Below are 19,202 nucleotides of genomic sequence, written 5' to 3' on the forward strand. Positions count from 1 at the left end.
CGTTATTCACGTAGCTGAAGATGCATAACTTAGATAGATTCCTGCCCCCCACACACACACACAGTGTAGACCAGGCCTTAGGTGGCTGAAGTTAATGAATGAGGGAGGCAACCTAGTGACAGAGGATGTGGAAAAAGCTAATGTACTCAATGCTTTTTTTTGCCTCTGTCTTCACGAACAAGGTCAGCTCCCAGACTGCTGCGCTGGGCATCACAACATGGGGAATAGATGGCCAGCCCTCTGTGGAGAAAGAGGTGGTTAGGGACTATTTAGAAAAGCTGGACGTGCACAAGTCCATGGGGCCGGACGAGTTGCATCCGAGAGTGCTAAAGGAACTGGCGGCTGTGATTGCAGAGCCATTGGCCATTATCTTTGAAAACTCGTGGCAAACGGGGTAAGTCCCGGATGACTGGAAAAAGGCTAATGTAGTGCCAATCTTTAAAAAAGGGAAGGAGGAGGATCCTGGGAACTACAGGCCAGTGAGCCTCACTTCAGTCCCCAGAAAAATCATGGAGCAGGTCCTCAAAGAATCAATCCTGAAGCACTTACATGAGAGGAAAGTGATCAGGAACAGTCAGCATGGATTCACCAAGGGAAGGTCATGCCTGACTAATCTAATCGCCTTCTACGATGAGATTACTGGTTCTGTGGATGAAGGGAAAGCAGTGGATGTATTGTATCTTGACTTTAGCAAAGCTTTTGACACGGTCTCCCACAGTATTCTTGTCAGCAAGTTAAGGAAGTATGGGCTGGATGAATGCACTATAAGGTGGGTAGAAAGTTGGCTAGATTGTCGGGCTCAACGGGTAGTGATCAATGGCTCCATGTCTAGTTGGCAGCCGGTGTCAAGTGGAGTGCCCCAGGGGTCGGTCCTGGGGCCGGTTTTGTTCAATATCTTCATAAATGATCTGGAGGATGGTGTGGATTGCACTCTCAACAAATTTGCGGATGATACTAAACTGGGAGGAGTGGTAGATACATTGGAGGGCAGGGATAGGATACAGAGGGACCTAGACAAATTGGAGGATTGGGCCAAAAGAAATCTGATGAGGTTCAATAAGGATAAGTGCAGGGTCCTGCACTTAGGACGGAAGAACCCAATGCACAGCTACAGACTAGGGACCGAATGGCTAGGCAGCAGTTCTGCGGAAAAGGACCGAGGGGTGACAGTGAACGAGAAGCTGGATATGAGTCAGCAGTGTGCCCTTGTTGCCAAGAAGGCCAATGGCATTTTGGGATGTATAAGTAGGGGCACTGCCAGCAGATCGAGGGACGTGATCGTCCCCCTCTATTCGACATTGGTGAGGCCTCATCTGGAGTACTGTGTCCAGTTTTGGTCCCCACACTACAAGAAGGATATGGATAAATTGGAGAGAGTCCAGCGAAGGGCAACAAAAATGATTAGGGGTCTGGAACACATGACTTATGAGGAGAGGCTGAGGGAACTGGGATTGTTTAGTCTGCAGAAGAGAAGAATGAGGGGGGATTTGATAGCTGCTTTCAACTACCTGAGAGGTAGTTCCAGAGAGGATGGTTCTAGACTATTCTCAGTGGTGGAAGAGGAGAGGACAAGGAGTAATGGTCTCAAGTTGCAGTGGGGGAGGTTTAGGTTGGATATTAGGAAAAACTTTTTCACTAGGAGGGTGGTGAAACACTGGAATGCGTTGCCTAGGGAGGTGGTGGAATCTCCTTCCTTAGAAGTTTTTAAGGTCAGGCTTGACAAAGCCTTGGCTGGGATGATTTAATTGGGGATGGGTCCTGCTTTTGAGCAGGGGGTTGGACTAGATGACCTCCTGAGGTCCCTTCCAACCCTGATATTCTACGATTCTATGAAGTTAGGCACCTGAAACCATATTTCATCACCAAAAGTAACCTGATTTTCAGACACCCTCAATTTGTAGAGGTGGGTATGCAGCACAGCAATCAGGCGTTAAACCATTCACCTTTATGATTCCCTTTAAGTCCCTCCCTTATTGAAAGACTACAGGTACTTGTACTCCTTCTCTGGGACTGACTGTATTTCCTACTTGGCCTTTCCAGAAAAAAAAATTTCCACCACTATTACAACATAAATAACTGAGTAAATGGTTTCTGTATTAGCAGATTCCATGTTCCGAGGACCACGACCTACTCACCATCCCAGTGCCAATATGAATACACCATTGAGCAGAGCTCACTTTTTACAAGACTGAAATTAAACCACAGCACATGACAAGTGGGATTCTGATAAGTGACTACTGTGGTCCCATTCAGGGGACAGCCTTCCAGGCCAGCCCCACTACAGGTCGCTTCTAGAAGCTGCCTGCAGAGTAGACCTAAAGGAGAGTTTTCTATTGCTGACAGTGCCTGTGTCCCAAGAATATGGCTTAACTAATGGAACCCCTTAGCATGACACAGGTGTGACATGGAAGAAGCGTAGATCTTTTGTTCTGAGCAATCCGATTCTTTGGTAAAAGCTTATCCTAAAAAGTCATCTCTTTGTGTTGTATTTTAATTTGTTTACCCGACTTGCTGGCTCCAGGAATCGTTTCATTGTCCAGCTCAGGGGCGATGAGGCCTCTCCTTGTTTGGCTTTCACACTAGGGGATGGACTTTTCTGAAGAATCCCTGTTAAACATGATTCAATTAGAGACCAAAAATTAAAGCTACAGAATACGTACCCAAGCAAGCAGAGCACTGGTCTGTCTAGATATTTATACACTGCTCATCACCATATTATCTGAGTCCCTTTAAAAACAAGTTTTATTTTACTTAACAAGTCTCTGATATATCTCTCCATCCCCCAGATAAGCTGCTACTTAGTTACTTAGGGCTTGTCTACACTGGCACTGTACGGTGCTGCAACTTGCTCACTCAGGGGTGTAAAAAACCACCTCCCGGAGCGCAGCAACTTTCAGTGCCAACAAGCACCAGTGTAGACAGTGCCCCAGTGCTGGGAGCTGCGCCCCTCATGGAGGTGAGTTTTTTAGAGTGCTGGGAGCTACCGCCCCTTGTGGAGGTGGGTTTTTTAGAGCACTGGGAGAGTACTCTCTCCCAGCGCTGTGCCGTGACTACACAAGCCACATTAAAGCATGATACCGTCCCTCCTGCTTCCAGCCATACACTAGGAGAGGGAGGGTGGAGGTCACTGGGAAAGGTCTGCTCCAAAATGGCTGTATCTCTGTTCGTAGAAAACCATTTTGGTGTAAATAAGCTTGATTAAAAAAAAAACTAACATTTTTGTCTGAAAACCAGCTAGTTAGTAATTCTTCCAATTTGAAGCAGAAAGGGGAATGTTCTCTTCGTCTTCTATTAAGGAATAATGTAATTAGAGTTCCACGTTTTCCTACAAGTTCACTTTCATCTGTAGGATTTTAGAAATGGCTAATGCCATGTTCAAACACAGATGGGACATCCCAACTGAGGGGCCACGTTGAAAATTTGCTAGCAACCTGATGGCCATATCTAATTTGTTAAAAATGAACTAGGCTGTAGCTGCTCTTTTCTTGAACATGGAGGTGTGACTTGGGCAGCCTCCCAATCCCAGAATGCAATGCTCTGTCCTGATCATTAGATCAGGATGGAGTAGTAACCTCCTCACACTCTGACGTTACGGTGATTGGTGCCTCAGAGATATCTAAAACAGATACACAGTGCTAAGGATGCGGGCTGTGTGGCAGCTATGACTGAAATACATAACGTTTTTTAATTAACATAGTACTGTGGAAAGAGTGGAACGTTTCTCAATAGGAGTTTTAAATATTTATGACTGCAAAGATCCCAATAGCACTCCAGTAAATGTTGCCGTGTATGAAAAATAATGGACAGATTGACACAACATAGAAAAAGAACATGTTGCTACCTGTGACATGAGGGGGATAGGCATCCTTGCTCTCTCGATGAGTGGTGCACGCGATTGCTTCATCCATCTCCTGTTCAGAAACCTAATTTTAGTAGAAAAGAGATGATGTGAGTTTGCTGTAGAACATAAGCAGCTAAGATCAGAGTCTGAGCACTGATCATCACAAATATTCAGTCAAGATTTATTGTTGTTTTAGAGGTCTGCGCAAAGGAATGTGAAGAGCTCTCAAGTTCTGGTCTTAGCTCTGAATCAGACTTCCTCTGTGACCCTGAGCTGGTCTCTTTAGAAGGGGTATGAGGAAAACATGGCCAGCCTATTACAAAGTCAAAGATGTCAAAGTGTCACACTAAATGCATAAATGTTAAATAAAAAAGTTGCATCAGGCTTGCATAAATAAAGCGAACAACATTATCATGCCATGCATTTTATCCAAGTAGCTCGCTACCTTCATACTCTAGAGAAATGTATATGAAAATATTAATTTTTTAAAATATTCAGCAATTTGTCTAAAATATTCCATCAGTAAAAGACATGTTAAATTAAAAAGTATGAAAATGCCAGATTTCCTGAAATACTAGCTGACTTTTCTCTTAACACCCCCCCCCCCCTTACCAAATAAATAAATAAATTGGTAATTGGTAACTGTAATATTTTCCGCATATAAAAATACACTGCAGTTACATGTTGCATTTGAAATATCTGGATTATTCTAACACACCCACCCTCAGAAATTTCTAGAAGACATTATATGTAGTCTTAGAACTGGAGCTGCTGGGGAGCAGGAATACATAACAACCCAGGTTTCTGGTTTGAGATATGCCCCAACGTGATTTCAATTCACTCAACTTTACATGAATTATAACTCGGCACAGAGACAGGTCAGAAAGCTGAACCGCTTTGAACTAAGAGGATCTGAATTATCCCTAAGCAAACTCAGCAGTTTAAACATAATTTAAATGCCACATCCACTAACAATAACAGAAGAAAGAAAACCTTTGTGGTATTTCTCTTGGAAATACATAAAAATACTGAAGCTTGTATATTCAGTAACAAAACTTTCTGTGGAGCTTTTGTGTGATGAAGTGGGGGATTAAACATAAAAAATGTATGAAACAACATGAACCTTAACAAAAATATCTTTGTTTTCAGACCGTGGGATGGCACTGCAGCTGAGAAATATTAACCAAGAGCCTCACCCACACTCCTGCCATTTTTTCTGTAAAAGGTCTCAAGTGGTATAAAGAGGCCTTAAAAGCCCCGGATCCAGCTGGGGAGGATTCCATGGGGCGGGAGCTGATGAAGACATCCAAAGGCAAGTCCAGCATGAGGAGTGTGAGGGGGACTATGTGAGGCCGCAGAACTGGGGAGATTCTGGGAAGCACTGTGACCACAGGCAGCCAGGGACAGGATGCTGTCACTTAAACAGTGGTCTAAATAATACTGCAGATCGTGGAACAACCAGGATTTAGGAGGTACAAAGATGGTGTGAAGATGCCATAGCCCCTTCCCCACACCAAGCTGAGAGTTCTGTGCTATTGTCTCATCATAGAGTTTACGGTATATGTGAGGTCCAGGAAGGTCCAACATTTTTCCAGAAGCTGGGAATGGACAATGGGACGGATCACTCAATGATTGCCTGTTCTGTTCATTCCCTCTGAAGCACCTGGCATTGCCCGCTGCTGGAAGACAGGATACTGGGCTGGATGGACCATTGGTCTGACCCAGCATGGCTGTCCTTATGTTATGTAGGATGCCTTTTTTGTGCAATGAGAAGAAAAAACAAAATACCAACTCCAGAAAGATCTCTTTTTTCAGTTCTGTCTACATCAGGAGTGTCAAACTTATTCTGTGAAGAGGGACAAATGCAATTATTAATTAGCATATGTGGTCTGGGGTATAAATTCACAGCTACATATATGCAATCTAGGCACTGCAGATCCCCAGTGATATTAATTGAAGGAGAGTGAAAAGATCTAGGGTAGAATATGGTCTTCATTGAGGCCTATATTTTTAAGTGTCACTAGTGAACCTGGGTGCCTGACCTGGGTTTGTCTTTCTTCGCACTATATTTCCCAATCCCCACCACCATGTAAGAATCATTCCAACCCCAGCTTCTGAAGTGATCAGCAACCAATGAGCAGTTGAAAGGGCAGCATTATGCTCTTGAGTCAACACTCAATTTAGATGAATGAGGATAGGGCAGGGAGGAGAGTTTGCACTCCCTGGATAATTGTTTCAAGGTGTTCACAGTCTCATGGTAAAAGGTGCCTTATAATACTGCAGTCAACGAACTACAACACTGTCCAACACAATACATAGACTTGTTCTGCTGGTCTTACATTTTGGGCCCAATTCTGGCTCCCTGTCCCTTGCTCTACCCCAGAAGGTCTCAAACATTTTTTTGTCAACAGACCCCTTTTCATGTTAATGTTAATCACGGACCCCGAACTGAGAAACTGATGGATAAAGGTATATGTGTACTTCATATAAACATGTACTGTTAGTAATGCTTTAAGGAAAAGAGCATCCGAGTACTTACAGATGTAATGAGATGGATGTGCCTGCTTCTTACTGCAGAGTCTATCTATCATTGGTGTGATTGTTGGCATTTTGAGGACCCCCCATGCAATCTCTAAGGACTCCCTGGGTTCCCAGGACCTCAGTTTGAGAACTGCTACTCTACCCAATAGATGAACTGCCTCTCCTTCAGTTATCAGAAGCCCTGGCAGTGATCACGGAATAGCCTTGTATGGAGGCCCACTAGTGCCTATCATCGGTACATCTGAATTGTCAGAAAATAAATACCACCTGTGGCCTCTACATTACAAGTTTTTCTCAAGCTACATATTGTTACCTCCAGGATAGGAATGCCAAATCATTCTGGTCAATACGGCAAATTAGAATTCAGAGCACTTGTGCCTTATAAACAGGTTTCCATTTGTATTTAGGAATTCAAAAGTCAAAGCTTTCCTGATCTCCCTAAAACAAATATTTTCCCAACTACATTCCTGTACAGCCTACAAGGTTTTATATGCCCATGAAATTCTTTGGATGGTAAAATAAAACAAGTTATTATTCCATACTGCTTGGATGAAGGAATCTCTTATCTTTCATCACCAATAAAAGAAGTAATTTGCTTGAAAATAATTATACACTTTATAAATGCAGACATTTTAAAATTCCCCTGGCACAGATTCTGCAGAAGCAAGACATCATGGATTCATTTCTTCTACAGGAAAACTTCAATGTTTGGACAGGTTAACATTTTTAAAAGGTGCTGTATTCATTATTTTGTTATAGTTTATTGACTCAATCTGCTGATATTTATCCCTGGCAGCTACTGTTCAAATTCAATTCCACCCAAAGTGACTGTAACAATGAAGGTGATATGTACAGTACTTATGTTGTCAGCTTCAAATTCATAGGTTTGTCACTTAGTCCAACTGTGAACAAATCAGTGAGCATGACAACTGGAATATCTCACAGAAAAATAAGTGCTCAGTGAAAGCCACAACTGGTGGATAGTGCCAATGCTGCAAGAAAGTTCCAACACAACTATGGATTCATAGATAAGAAGGAACCATCACAATCATCTGGACTGACCTCCTGTGTTACACAGTCCATGAAATTACCTGGAGAGAAAATACAATGTTCTCCATACGCCACATCTCAAACATTCACAGCCAGATTGCAAGAACAAAGGAAAGCAATGTGCAACTATACGAAACTGTCTTTTCCTCACCTTGGGATTGGGATGACGACTAATGATAAGGCTAACTGGACCCGGACCACATTCACTCAGAATGGCATAGGCTTCACTTAGTGCTGCATGGCGCAGACTCACTGAATCTGCCTCCAGGATCTGGTCACCCCGGCTAGAAAGATAAATACAGCCAGTTAGCACATCTGTCTCATATAAAACATTTGGACTGTTGATCAGTGGCCAAACTTTTCAAAGACACATATCTGGAAGAGATTTGATTTGGAAAAAACGGTCCAGCTCTTGCTCCCATTGACGTGCATGATGATACTGCTTTGACTTCACTGCAACCACTAGCAAGATCCAATGCTTCTTTTTTGCACTTACTGTCAGTGCAACACAGTATATTTCATCAGTGCATAAAATTGACTGCACCAGACTAGAGTGAAAGTGAACTTTGGGCTCCAGTTGTAGGTATTGTTGTTTTCTGAGCACAGAAGCCAAACATTATATGCAGACAGGTTATTCCTTACCACCATCCTGAATTACTTAAACACACAACACCTTTTTAACAGGCTCCAAACAAATGAGTTTATGAAACTGTTTCGAAATTTGAACTAAAGAGAAATTGGGTGAGAGGCACCCCATTTTCCCTTGAAATTGAGGTAACAGAACCCAGTTTGATCAAACAATGCCTCTTCTGTGACAGGACTGTAAATTGTTAATTTCAGTTCCTTCATTCTTGACAGCTCTTGGAGTATCGACATCTGGAACCATTCAAAAAAGGATAATCATCTAGAGATATTACTGCTGCATTTTCCATGATTATTAGAAACATCTTCTTTAACAGGGATTTTCATACAATCTACTGGCTTTAATTAACTTTCCTTTTAATTTGAATCAATTGTGATGATTAACTGAAATGTAGTTTTCACCAAAAGTCTAACCGCCAGAAGCAAATTCAAATGGCAGCTGATGTCACATAACATCATTTCAATAGTCCACAATCTATTTTGGTGTGTGCGTTGTGCAATTTTTTCACTGCTTTGACAGTCTGTATGTTTAGAAAGGCATAGCCTAGTAATCCAAAGACACAAGTCTTTATCTACAAAGAGGCAACCATAGAACAGTTAGAAATGGGCTAAATCTGGAACCATTTACACACACACACACACGTACGTTCGAGGGGGCTCAGATAAGTAGGATCTGAATCCAAACCCTCTCTTGTTTTGCAAAGCTAGAATCTGACTAATGAGGCTTTGTGAAACCAAAATCAAAACCACCTTCACAGCTTTACCATATGGAATCAAAAACTGCTGATGAGACAAGATGTCTCACAAAAAATCATCTCAAAAAGTGAGCTAGAAAACTGGGATGCATGAATGGATATAGTCAGCCACTTACCCTAATAAATGATGCAGCTGTTATACACAGACATCGCTAAAACTAGAGAAATTTTTGAAATTTTGGGTTTAAAGGTAAGCAAGCGAATATTAAAATATTGTCTCCTGGAAAAAATACATTGCTTTTCTGGTAATAATTTTGACCATTTTTGTCAGGGTTACAACCAATAAATTATTTCCTCTCTTATCCCAGGACTAAGTTACTAGTTCAAGGTCCTCATAATACGTGAAATCCACTACACCCATATAAAAAGAGTATTTAGGTTCTATGCAAATGGAGTGCAGAGAGACTGAGGTGGTGAAATTCCCCTCCTCTCCCTGACCTAGGGCGGCTGAGCAGTACTGCTGCACACCTCTATATTTAGGGTGAACAGATAGTAACTGTGAAAAAACGGGACAGGGAGTCGGGGGTAATAGGCGCCTATATAAGAAAAAGTCCCCCAAAATGGGACTGTCCCTTTAAAAACAGGACATATGGTCACCCTATCTATATTGAGCTCAGGATTAATGTCAATGTGAGTCTTGTGGCCTCAGCCTTGGCCCATCTCCGTTGTAGCCTTCTGCATTGACCTACATGGGGCTGGCACAGAGCCATTCTCCACAGTATATAAGTGTGCCTGGGCACTCCACCCAAGCTGAATCAGCTAGGCAGGGACATAGGAGCCGGAAGGACCTTGCTGTATTTTCACCCAACAGTTCTTAAGCCAAATAAGGAAACTCAGAGTGGAATATAAAATAATTTCCGGTCACTTAATCTGGTGCTGCAACCAGAGACGCAATCTGCTGCAGAAAATTCCCACAGCTCTTTTCAAGAAAGTTTTAGGTGACTAAACTTTAACAGAGCTACAGAAATCTCCTGCTGATTCATTTTGGCTCTGACACTTGACATTAAGTTTCATTTCCTGTTGGTTCCAGGTTGGACATATATCATTAGGCTGTGTTGCCCCTTGAAATCACTAAAACAGCCACCCCAGGAGTCTGCAACTGTCCATATCATATCAAAGAAGGCTTTGAAATGTTTTTAGGTATTTTTAAATACTCCTTTGTAATTTTTTAACGTACATATTCTTACTAATTTTGCTGTGATCATCTAAGTCACCCATCAAAAAACCCCAACTAAAATGGATTTTTTAAAGAACTGACCTCATTGCTGAAGATGAGTATTCAGGCCAATTTCAACATTATGTTGTAAACGTACACCAGCATGTTTTTGCTTTCAGTTCATAACTAACCTTAATCTACCATCCATTTTAGCCACCGATCCTGGGGCCAAACTGTGAATGTATATCCCTGGAGAGCTATTTTCCAGTGTGAGACAACAGGCACCAATGCCTAACCCAACCCCTGGCTCTGCAAAAAACAAACAAAGAAAGAGGAAAAACTGTTTAGTCCCTTTTGATTGTAATCACACAGGACACATGAGTGTTTATGTTCCAATCACACTGATAACCAGGAATAGTGCATTGTTTCAGAGCTGGTCTTTGGGGTGTCATTCAGGAAACCAAAACCACACTGCAATTAGAAGTGAAAATATTTATCCTTAATGGCTTTTAGGAGGTCTATGAGTGAGAGGATCAACTTCAACCTCACCCACGACCAACACTACTCACCTCCATGACCACCTTTCAGCCACACATTGCTTTACAGTATCTCTCTGTAAAATACCTCTATCATCAGGAACATAATGTGGCATCTGCTTTGTCTCAAGATGTAACACCATAGTGTACATAATAAAATATAATTGGTGTGTCTAGAGGAATTCTAGGAAATTTAAACAAGAAAGTTACTTAAACCATGTTTCTCACTTCCATTACCATTTGGTTAAATTCTGCTATCTGGTTTAAGTACCTGCCACCAAGGTCTGGCACAGAAAGGGCCTGAAGAAAGTTGGTTGAGGAAGGAGAATGTTTTCTGGGGTTCAGTTAATTTCCCCATTCATTTTCACTTTTTCTCCCTCTCCACTAATGGGCTCCAACCCTAACAGAAGCAGTAATTATCCGAAATCTCACAAGAAAGGATGCTTTTCAGGAACGTTTTGTCTAGACATTTCAGTTTTCATCTGAAGCTCTGAACCTTCTGAGATGCATCCATCACTGCTCCTTAGATGCTGCACTGAAAATTCCCATGTGCTATGGTTCGTAACCACTGAAAATATCATGCATTAACTAGATAGGTATACACTGGCAATTCTGACTGCACTGCGCAGCTTAAGTGATAGCTCTGTGGAGGTTTATGAGAGGAACATGAACATTTAGCGTCTACAGGAATAGTAACTACAGAGAAACCTCCAGACAGATTAGCCCCTCACCCCAGCGGCACCTGACCCATCCCACCACCTCCCCACCCCAGTAGCACAAGGACCTTCTCCTCGTAAGACCCTCAACCTTATTTTGTTGGTTGCAGATCAAAAAGGTGGAAACTTTACAAAGGACTCTTGGATATGATGGGTCACATGATGATTTTTCAGTCATTTTGCGGTTTGCAGACTGAACAAGCTGAGAATCTCTGGATGAAATTGGTGTGGGAATATGTGTTAGGATGAAAGTATTAGCCTGTGTACTAGGAATTCACTGGAAAACACATTCAGATGGATAACACCCGTTTTCCAAGTTAGTTTAACCAGTTGAGCAGTAATAAACTTTCTTTAACCTTTGTTGAGTGTCACATCCATGATGATCCTGTCCTTTGGTCCTGGGCCTTTGCGACACGAGGAGAAAGTGTCTCCGTCTTCAGAGCCAGGTGCAGGAGTTCCTCCGCTCACACTGGAGCTTGGGGAGCTTGATCTGCTCATTAAAGTGGGAGTTGGACATGGGGTGAGGCTCGGGCTGTGCAGTCTCGTGCGCACTGTGAGGGTCACTACACCTTTCTTGAGTTGCTAAAAAAGGAAGAAAACTTATTAGACTATACAGACACCTGACGCACAATAACGCATCATCCAGTGAATCATCTGTACAGTCAACTGTGGCAGCGGAAAATAAAACCATGGTGTTAAACTGTTAACCAATGAGAAATACAGTCTCTCTCTCTTACTGTGTCTATAATTCTGTTACCTTAAACGTCTGAATGGCCTCCTGATGGGTCAGCCCTTGTAAAGATTCTCCATTAACTTCTAGAATTTCATCCCCTGGCAATCAGATACAAAAATCAAGTCAGCATTTACACTTGGATAGAGTATAGTAGACAGATACACGACTGCTCCTGGACATTAGCAAAGCAATGGGCTACCACATTGTTTCTGATTTATTATGCTGAAAAAGCTTTTAATTGTTTTCTATTTATTTCCATTTGCCGTAAGGCCTTTGTAGTTAATATAGTGCTGAAGTAGTGGAGTACAGAATATTCTTCAACCGTGATTCTTCACCTTCAATTTTTATTATAACAGACCAATTGAAAATATTCTGGATTTTAATTGGAGTCAGAATGTTTGGAGTGGAAACTCCCAGTGTGGAGTCTAACAGGGGCCCACGGTCTCTTCACGTCGTTCCCATACTAGGACGTCCCAGGAGTTTGGGAATCAGAGTGGAGCATAATGTTATGGCACCCATATGGCCATACAGAGAAAGCTGGCCCTACGCCCACACACAGAACACTAATGGCATTCTACGTAGTACACAGAGTGTTCAGAGAGAAAAGCGAGCTAAACACACAGAGGTGGCTGAGAGTCCATGACACCTTCACCCCAAACAAGTCCCAGAGCTATGTCTGCTTGCTTAGTACTACAAGGCTTTGGGTCACAATACTTTCAACCTGCTGTGTTGAGCTACTTCTTTTGAGGGAGAAAAAGAGAGCAAGATCCAGATCTCTCTTCTCCAGTCTTACACACCCCTACATCTGTGCATAATTAGACAGCGCACTATCATCTCCACCTTTTCCTAATCCAATGCAGAACAGAATACCCAAGCTCTGATTAGTGGAGGATTTTAGGTTTATGGGATATCTGATAACTATTGGCTTCTCAGGGCCAGTGCACAAAGATTACATAGGAGTGCCTTCCTGCAGAAGAGACGGCACTTGCAGTGTTATGTAAACCGGCATTTTAAACCCATGGTCAGTTGGTACCTTTACCAACCAGTCTATATGTGAGCACACACAATGCCATGGCTAATCGATGTGAATCTATACAGCCAATCTGAAAGGCAGGAAAGGTGCTAATAAATCAGGCCATGTCCATACTTTACTAACTAGCGGCATGATCTTATTGTCTTTCTTGTCCTTCCTCTCCTCTTTCCAACCCTGTGTCTGGTTAGACCATTCTCGTCATGTCAGAGCTACACAGTAAGCTCAGCAGGGCAGGGATGGTGTTCTCATATGTTGTATGAAGGTGTCCTGTGCATTTTGGGTGCTCAAAAACACTAAACAACAAGATCCCAAAATCGACCCTCTGAAGTACATTTCTCTGTACACTTCCCCAGGCATGGAAAGGCTTCCTAGGGATTATTCCTTCTTTTATTTTGTTCTCTTAAAGCACAACAAAAACCCAGTAGGTTGAGTGGTCTGACCAACTTTCTTGTTGAACAGATTGATAAGATGAATTCACATGCTGATACCCTTCCATTGGTTTCCAGGTGCACAAGTAAGGTGAGCAGCTATGGTTTTTCAGCTGTGTTGAACTAATTTGGCTCTGTGGCCTTTTACACAGAATTGGATTCTCCCCACTACCTATATAATAAGATTCCAGGAATGTGACTCTGTGTGTGTCATTCTGAGGCCTAAAATGTCTGTTGAATCAGTGTGAAGTGGTGGAAGCAGCTACAAGCATGGCTGAGAGCTACTTTTGTTAGAATATCACCAAACTGAGTCACCACTAGCTTTTGCTGTCTGTTACTGTCCAGTGTTTAAGTTCTCAGCCATTTTGATTTTTACAAATTACACCATGAGGTGTACAGCTACAGTAAGGCACGCCTTTATGCCATGCCAAGAGTCCTAGACCACTGTGATAGCAGAGATAATTCAACCAATCGTCATCCTTACTCTACAGCTCATTTTCATGCAACAATTTAATTGGCTGTCTGAGGGAGATTTCACAGATGATGGATTACTTGTCCCAGCTGCCACACCCACGCACCCAACTGCCACCCACACAAATCCACCAGCACAACCACCCACACAACAGCATAACCAATAATCCCCAAAACACATTGCCCTTTACTGTAGCACACCCCCTTCGTTCGCCACCTGTGCAAATCCACACAACTCTCCCAGCACAACCCCCAGACATAAAATCAACACAACCACCCACAGAAGACCAAAAAACAGATTCGCAGTCTGCTACTCTCCAATTTTTAAGTTCTCAGCCATTTGGGGCTTAAATTTTTTTTTTTAAAACACACAAGTTTATGAATTACCCCTGTGCAACAGCATGGGTTTTTAGCTTCTAGTACCTTCTTTAAGTCTTCCATCAGCAGCAGCTGCTCCATTTGGGAAGATAGTCTTCACAAAAATCCCCATGCGTCCCCGAGCAGAATCCTGGCCTCCCACAATGCTGAATCCAAGACCCTAAAGAGACAGGAAGAAGTGATATATTGATGGCACCCAACTGTGTTATCACTTATCTCATAAAGGCTGTTTGATAGTCCAAGAGGAAGGAAACATGACAATCTAATTAGCTGATGGTGAATTATGCTGTGATTTTATTCTCCACTCTCCCCTCCTGATCTACTCTCACTCTAATAGTATCACTCAGCCTGAAAGTTGTCATAGTCATCCTCAAATACAGAAAAAGTTTATTTCATGTTATCATGGTGCCATGGTTTTATGTTCGTCATTTCTACTTCTCCAACTATAACAGCAGCCTCCTAAACTGATGGATTGTGGAATTCCCAACCAAGAGACCCATATCCAGGATTAACTGCAATTTATTCTGCTATCACAGATATTGTACTTCCTCAGGAAGGAGAGAAATGTAAAAAGATGACATAAGGTCAGTGTTGTAATGTTAGCAGAAAGTGAGTGTGTGTGTGAACATTTGTTTACTTAAGTAAATAGCGAATTCCATATTTAAAGACATGTACGTAAACATTCCCCCAGAGTCTATTCCCCTCTCTGTAAATGCACGTAACTCCTATTACTTTGTTGGCATCCTTTCATCTACAAGAGACAGTGGGAATTGCAGCCTATGCTGTAGATGGTTTGGTCCTATTACTATCAATGGGAATTACAGCCATTGAGATAAACAAACCCCTTCAGAATTATTACTTCATGAAAAATATGGCCATTAAAAATACTACTCTGCTTGTTACACTAGTATCATAAGTACGAGATGAAGTTATTTCAGGATGCTCCTGTAAAATATATTAGCACCTCGTGTACATGCAAACATGATATTGCACACACAGATCATGGGAGGCATTGTGGCCTAATGAAATGCCTGGGGAAATAATCAATCTGGATTCCAGTCTTGGTTCTGACTCTTGACTTTCTATAATTTTTAGGCATTCAGAGTAAGGGTGGTGATTGGCTGACTTACCTCTGCTATCACAATGTTCTAGGCAGATACAGTATAAAAACAGACAGATTTTCTTGTGCAAAGTGGGCTATTGCGAATGCAAACAAGTACTTAGCTGAATGAATACCTGTTTTGCATACTTGCATGCATATCTGTAACCATGCACTCATTCTTATTTAATATTTATATTTCCGTAGTGACCAGCGATCTCAATCAGGATCTGGGCCACAACATGCTAGATACTGCACACAGACATAGGAAGATATCGTTTCTGCCTCATTCATATTTTGCAGGCATGACTTAGGCATTCAGGTTTCAAAACTTGGCTCTTAAGTGTTTATTATTACTGATCATCACATAGAATGAAACAAGCAAATGACAGATTTACTTCAACAAACATTCAGAGCTTGATTTTCACAGGCGCTGAGGTTCAGTGGGAGTTGGGCCCAGAAGATCAGGCCTTTGTGATGCGATGCTAAAATCCTCACCTTGCCTTGTCCTTTCATCAGGACAATGTTGGAAATAATGGATGGCTGGGCCAGTCTCCATGGAGATTCCACCTGAGCTGCACTCAGTGAGCGGGTCGATTTCTTCACAATATGGTATTCCTAACGAACATCAGAAATTAAATTTAATTCATTCTGTTTGAATGAAAGAGGCACCAATGTGCTTCATGGGAAAAGTTCTGATATAGTCATGGACTAGACAAAAATTAAAATGGCTATTGTATATTAAAATATACATCTGGTGATAAACTCCTGGCCCTAATGCCATTGACTTCACTGTGGCCAGAATTTCATGTTATATCTATTTAACGTCTTTTATAATGTAACAGTTAACATATTTTTTTTAGTAAACTGAGATACTGTGTAGATTCACGATCTATAGAAGTCATGATCTTCTGAAGTAACAACTATCCCATCATCAACTGAAAGAAAGAAACACACTGTTTGTTTAAATAGTTACAGCTCTTTAACTACAGCATATTCATGCATTACACTGGCACAGTACTTCTGTTTCCCTCAGCAACTACAACAGCCTTCTACTTCCTCACAGCTAAAGGAGTCCTCCTTTAGCTCAAGTGGTAGGTGCTGAAGCCTGGGGTCAATTCCCCATGACACACCTATGCAGCCCCAGTTTGTTACAATCATTTCTAGCAGCTTGAGGAAAAACCTTAGACTGAGTAAGGACCTGGGAATTTGGCTGTAAATCATTATTAGGCAGAGTAAATAGTATAACCACTCACCTGCCTTGTTCCTGAGGATTCAAGCTGCTGGGGAAGAGAATGTTTTCTCCCTCCCCGGGAATATTTCACTGCTATTTCATAATTTGATTCACCATTCTCCACGGTCAGTTCATCATTTTCTCCCACAGATTCTAAACGGGATCCAGCCCCTGAGGGACAAACCAGGAATACCATTTATTAGACAAACAGCAGCACCTTTTAATTCTGACAAGCCATGTGATGGTTGGTTTTGTATATCATAAATAAAACCATACTACGGAGCAGCATCCAGTTGGGTAGCTCAATAATTTCCCATGGAAGAGTTAATTTTGCTTGTTATCAATTACTGATGTGCACTGCATACAATTCAAAAGATGTAGGAGCATTCCCATCTCCATCTCATGCTGACAAAAATGTCTTTAAAAATCTATGGCCAATGCAAAAATCTTAGGTTCTGTGATTAGCTATAGTAAACAAAATGAGATAAAAACAGAGTGAGCTGGAATTCTGCTGACTGCACTCACTGGTGTGCACAGCTCGCAAGCTTTCTTTATAGCTTACAAAGCTGACACTGTAGTTGCATTCATGTCTGGAAATGTCTCATCATCCTGAAAGTAATTTTTCAGGAATGGAAGAAGGAACATGGTGCCAAAAAACATGATTTGCCTTCCTTTCTGGCAACAGTCCCAGTTGTCTTAAAAAAAAAAAAAAAGTGAATGTAGAGTTAGTGTAAGGTATTGAATCGTTTGCCTTGAAGGACACCCTGTAATTAGCCAAAAGGTATCCCAGTTTTTCACACTCATCATCAACGTGCCTCCATCACGACCTGAAGAAACCACTCATTCTATCCACCTAAGGCCTTGTCCACACTTACGGCAGTGTGTAGGGTATGTGTAGCTGCACTCCGCAGTGAAAGGCAAGTTGCATCCACACTTGTTGTTACAGCATATAGCTACACATGGCAGTGGACAGCTCAAGCAGGGACAACAGGACTCTGCACTGCTAAAAACAACAGTGTGAACGCGGGAGACATTACTTGCAAGTGTAGACAGCTGTGTAGGGTATATAACCTACACGGCTGTCTACACTTGCAAGTAATGTCTCCCACGTTCACACTGTTGTTATATAACCCTAGAGTTCAGGTGTAAAGGGCACTCTGCTCTACTCTACCTGCCTGAGCCACGCGTCACCATCTACTCTGCTCGCTGGGCGTGCAACATCTGTACTCTACATGCTTCCCTAAGTGTAAACATACCTTTAGGCCAGGGGTTCTCAACCTTTGTCTTTTTGAGGGCCCCCCCAACATGCTATAGAAATTCCACGGCCCACCTGTGCCACAACAACTGTTTTTCTGTATATAAAAGCCAGGCCAGTGTTAGGGGGTATCAAGCAGATCAACTGCCCACGGCCCCACACCACAGGGGGGTCCTGTGAAGCTAAGTTGCTTGGACGTGGGCTTTAGCCCCACCACGGCGGGACTCCGGCTTTGGCTTTCTGCCCTAGGCCCCAGTGAGTGTAATGCAGGCCCTGCTTGGCGGACCCCCTGAAACCTGCTCACGCTTCCCCAGGGGGCCCCGAACTGCTGCTTTAGGCGATGTCTGCACTCCCCTACAGTCCGGACTATGGGGATCTGAATAACAATGCTCACCAAAGTGCTGTGCTGTAACTCCCCAGGTGGACTCTGCAGGCGTGAACTGAAAGGTTCCTAATTCACATTAACATAGTCCTCTTCAAACAGGAATACAACAAGCCCTTAGGCACTTATGTGACCCCATTAACAGTAGTATCCGTGCACTTCAATCTTTTATCCTTACAACACCCCTCTGAGCTCAGGCAGTGCTGTTATACCCATTTTACAGATGGGGAACTAAGGCACAGAGATTGACTTTCCCAGAAGTCTGTGGCAGAGCAGAAAATTGAACCTAGGTCTCCAGAGTCCCAGGCTACTGCGCCAACTACTGAATCTTCCTTCCTCTCCTGCCTACTCCAACCTATGCGACTCCCAAACAGGATGCCAGAGTCACTCTGCCACCCTACTGAGCCTTCGTAGTATTTTATGCTACCACCCTACCAATTTCAATAAGACAATTCACAGGGTAAGGTGCTCAACCTGAGAGGTGGTTCTACACACACACTGTTTTAAATACAAATAAGTATTCATTTCAATTGATGTGATCATGGGTTGTCTAAATTCTTGGGGGGACATGCAAGCCATTTGGATAAATGGAGAGCCTGTTGACTGGAGGAGTGAGTGATCCCAAACAGACATGGTGATGAGGATGTGTCATTACTGTGATTCAGGTATTTGGAGTTCATGTAAAAGGGAGTTGTACTACTTTCACACTATTTATTGTCAGTCTACTGGAAGGCATGACAATCTTTTTCTATTTTAGATTTAAGTAACAATAAACAAGCCAGTATTTTGCCCTAATGAATGGGAATAAAGTGATGGCGTTTTGAAAAGGCCCCCACCCTCAAGCGAAGAATAGCTCAGTGGTTTGAGCACTGGTCTGCTAAACCCAGGGTTGTGAGTTCAATCCTTGAGGGGGCCATTTAGGAATCTGGGGCAAAAATTGGGGATTGGTCCT

General features: G+C 42.5%; 1 protein-coding gene across 9 annotated transcripts in view; it reads right to left on the minus strand.

Moving 5' to 3' along the window:
• The window catches only part of PDZD2 (PDZ domain containing 2), a 330,979-nt gene that overhangs the window by 36,674 nt on the left and 275,103 nt on the right, over window positions 1–19,202 (minus strand). For all 9 annotated transcript variants that reach the window (XM_078852715.1, XM_078852717.1, XM_078852719.1 and 6 more), the window contains 9 exons: window positions 16,636–16,784; window positions 15,878–15,997; window positions 14,326–14,440; window positions 11,995–12,068; window positions 11,594–11,819; window positions 10,177–10,294; window positions 7,584–7,716; window positions 3,842–3,923; window positions 2,504–2,607 (listed from right to left, as the gene is read on the minus strand). In XM_078852715.1, coding sequence (XP_078708841.1) covers window positions 2,504–2,607; window positions 3,842–3,923; window positions 7,584–7,716; window positions 10,177–10,294; window positions 11,594–11,819; window positions 11,995–12,068; window positions 14,326–14,440; window positions 15,878–15,997; window positions 16,636–16,784 — 1,121 coding nt within the window. The remainder of the gene's footprint in view (window positions 1–2,503; window positions 2,608–3,841; window positions 3,924–7,583; window positions 7,717–10,176; window positions 10,295–11,593; window positions 11,820–11,994; window positions 12,069–14,325; window positions 14,441–15,877; window positions 15,998–16,635; window positions 16,785–19,202) is intronic.

The sequence above is a fragment of the Lepidochelys kempii genome, chromosome 5, assembly GCF_965140285.1.
Source record: "Lepidochelys kempii isolate rLepKem1 chromosome 5, rLepKem1.hap1, whole genome shotgun sequence".
Lineage (NCBI taxonomy): Eukaryota > Metazoa > Chordata > Testudines > Cheloniidae > Lepidochelys > Lepidochelys kempii.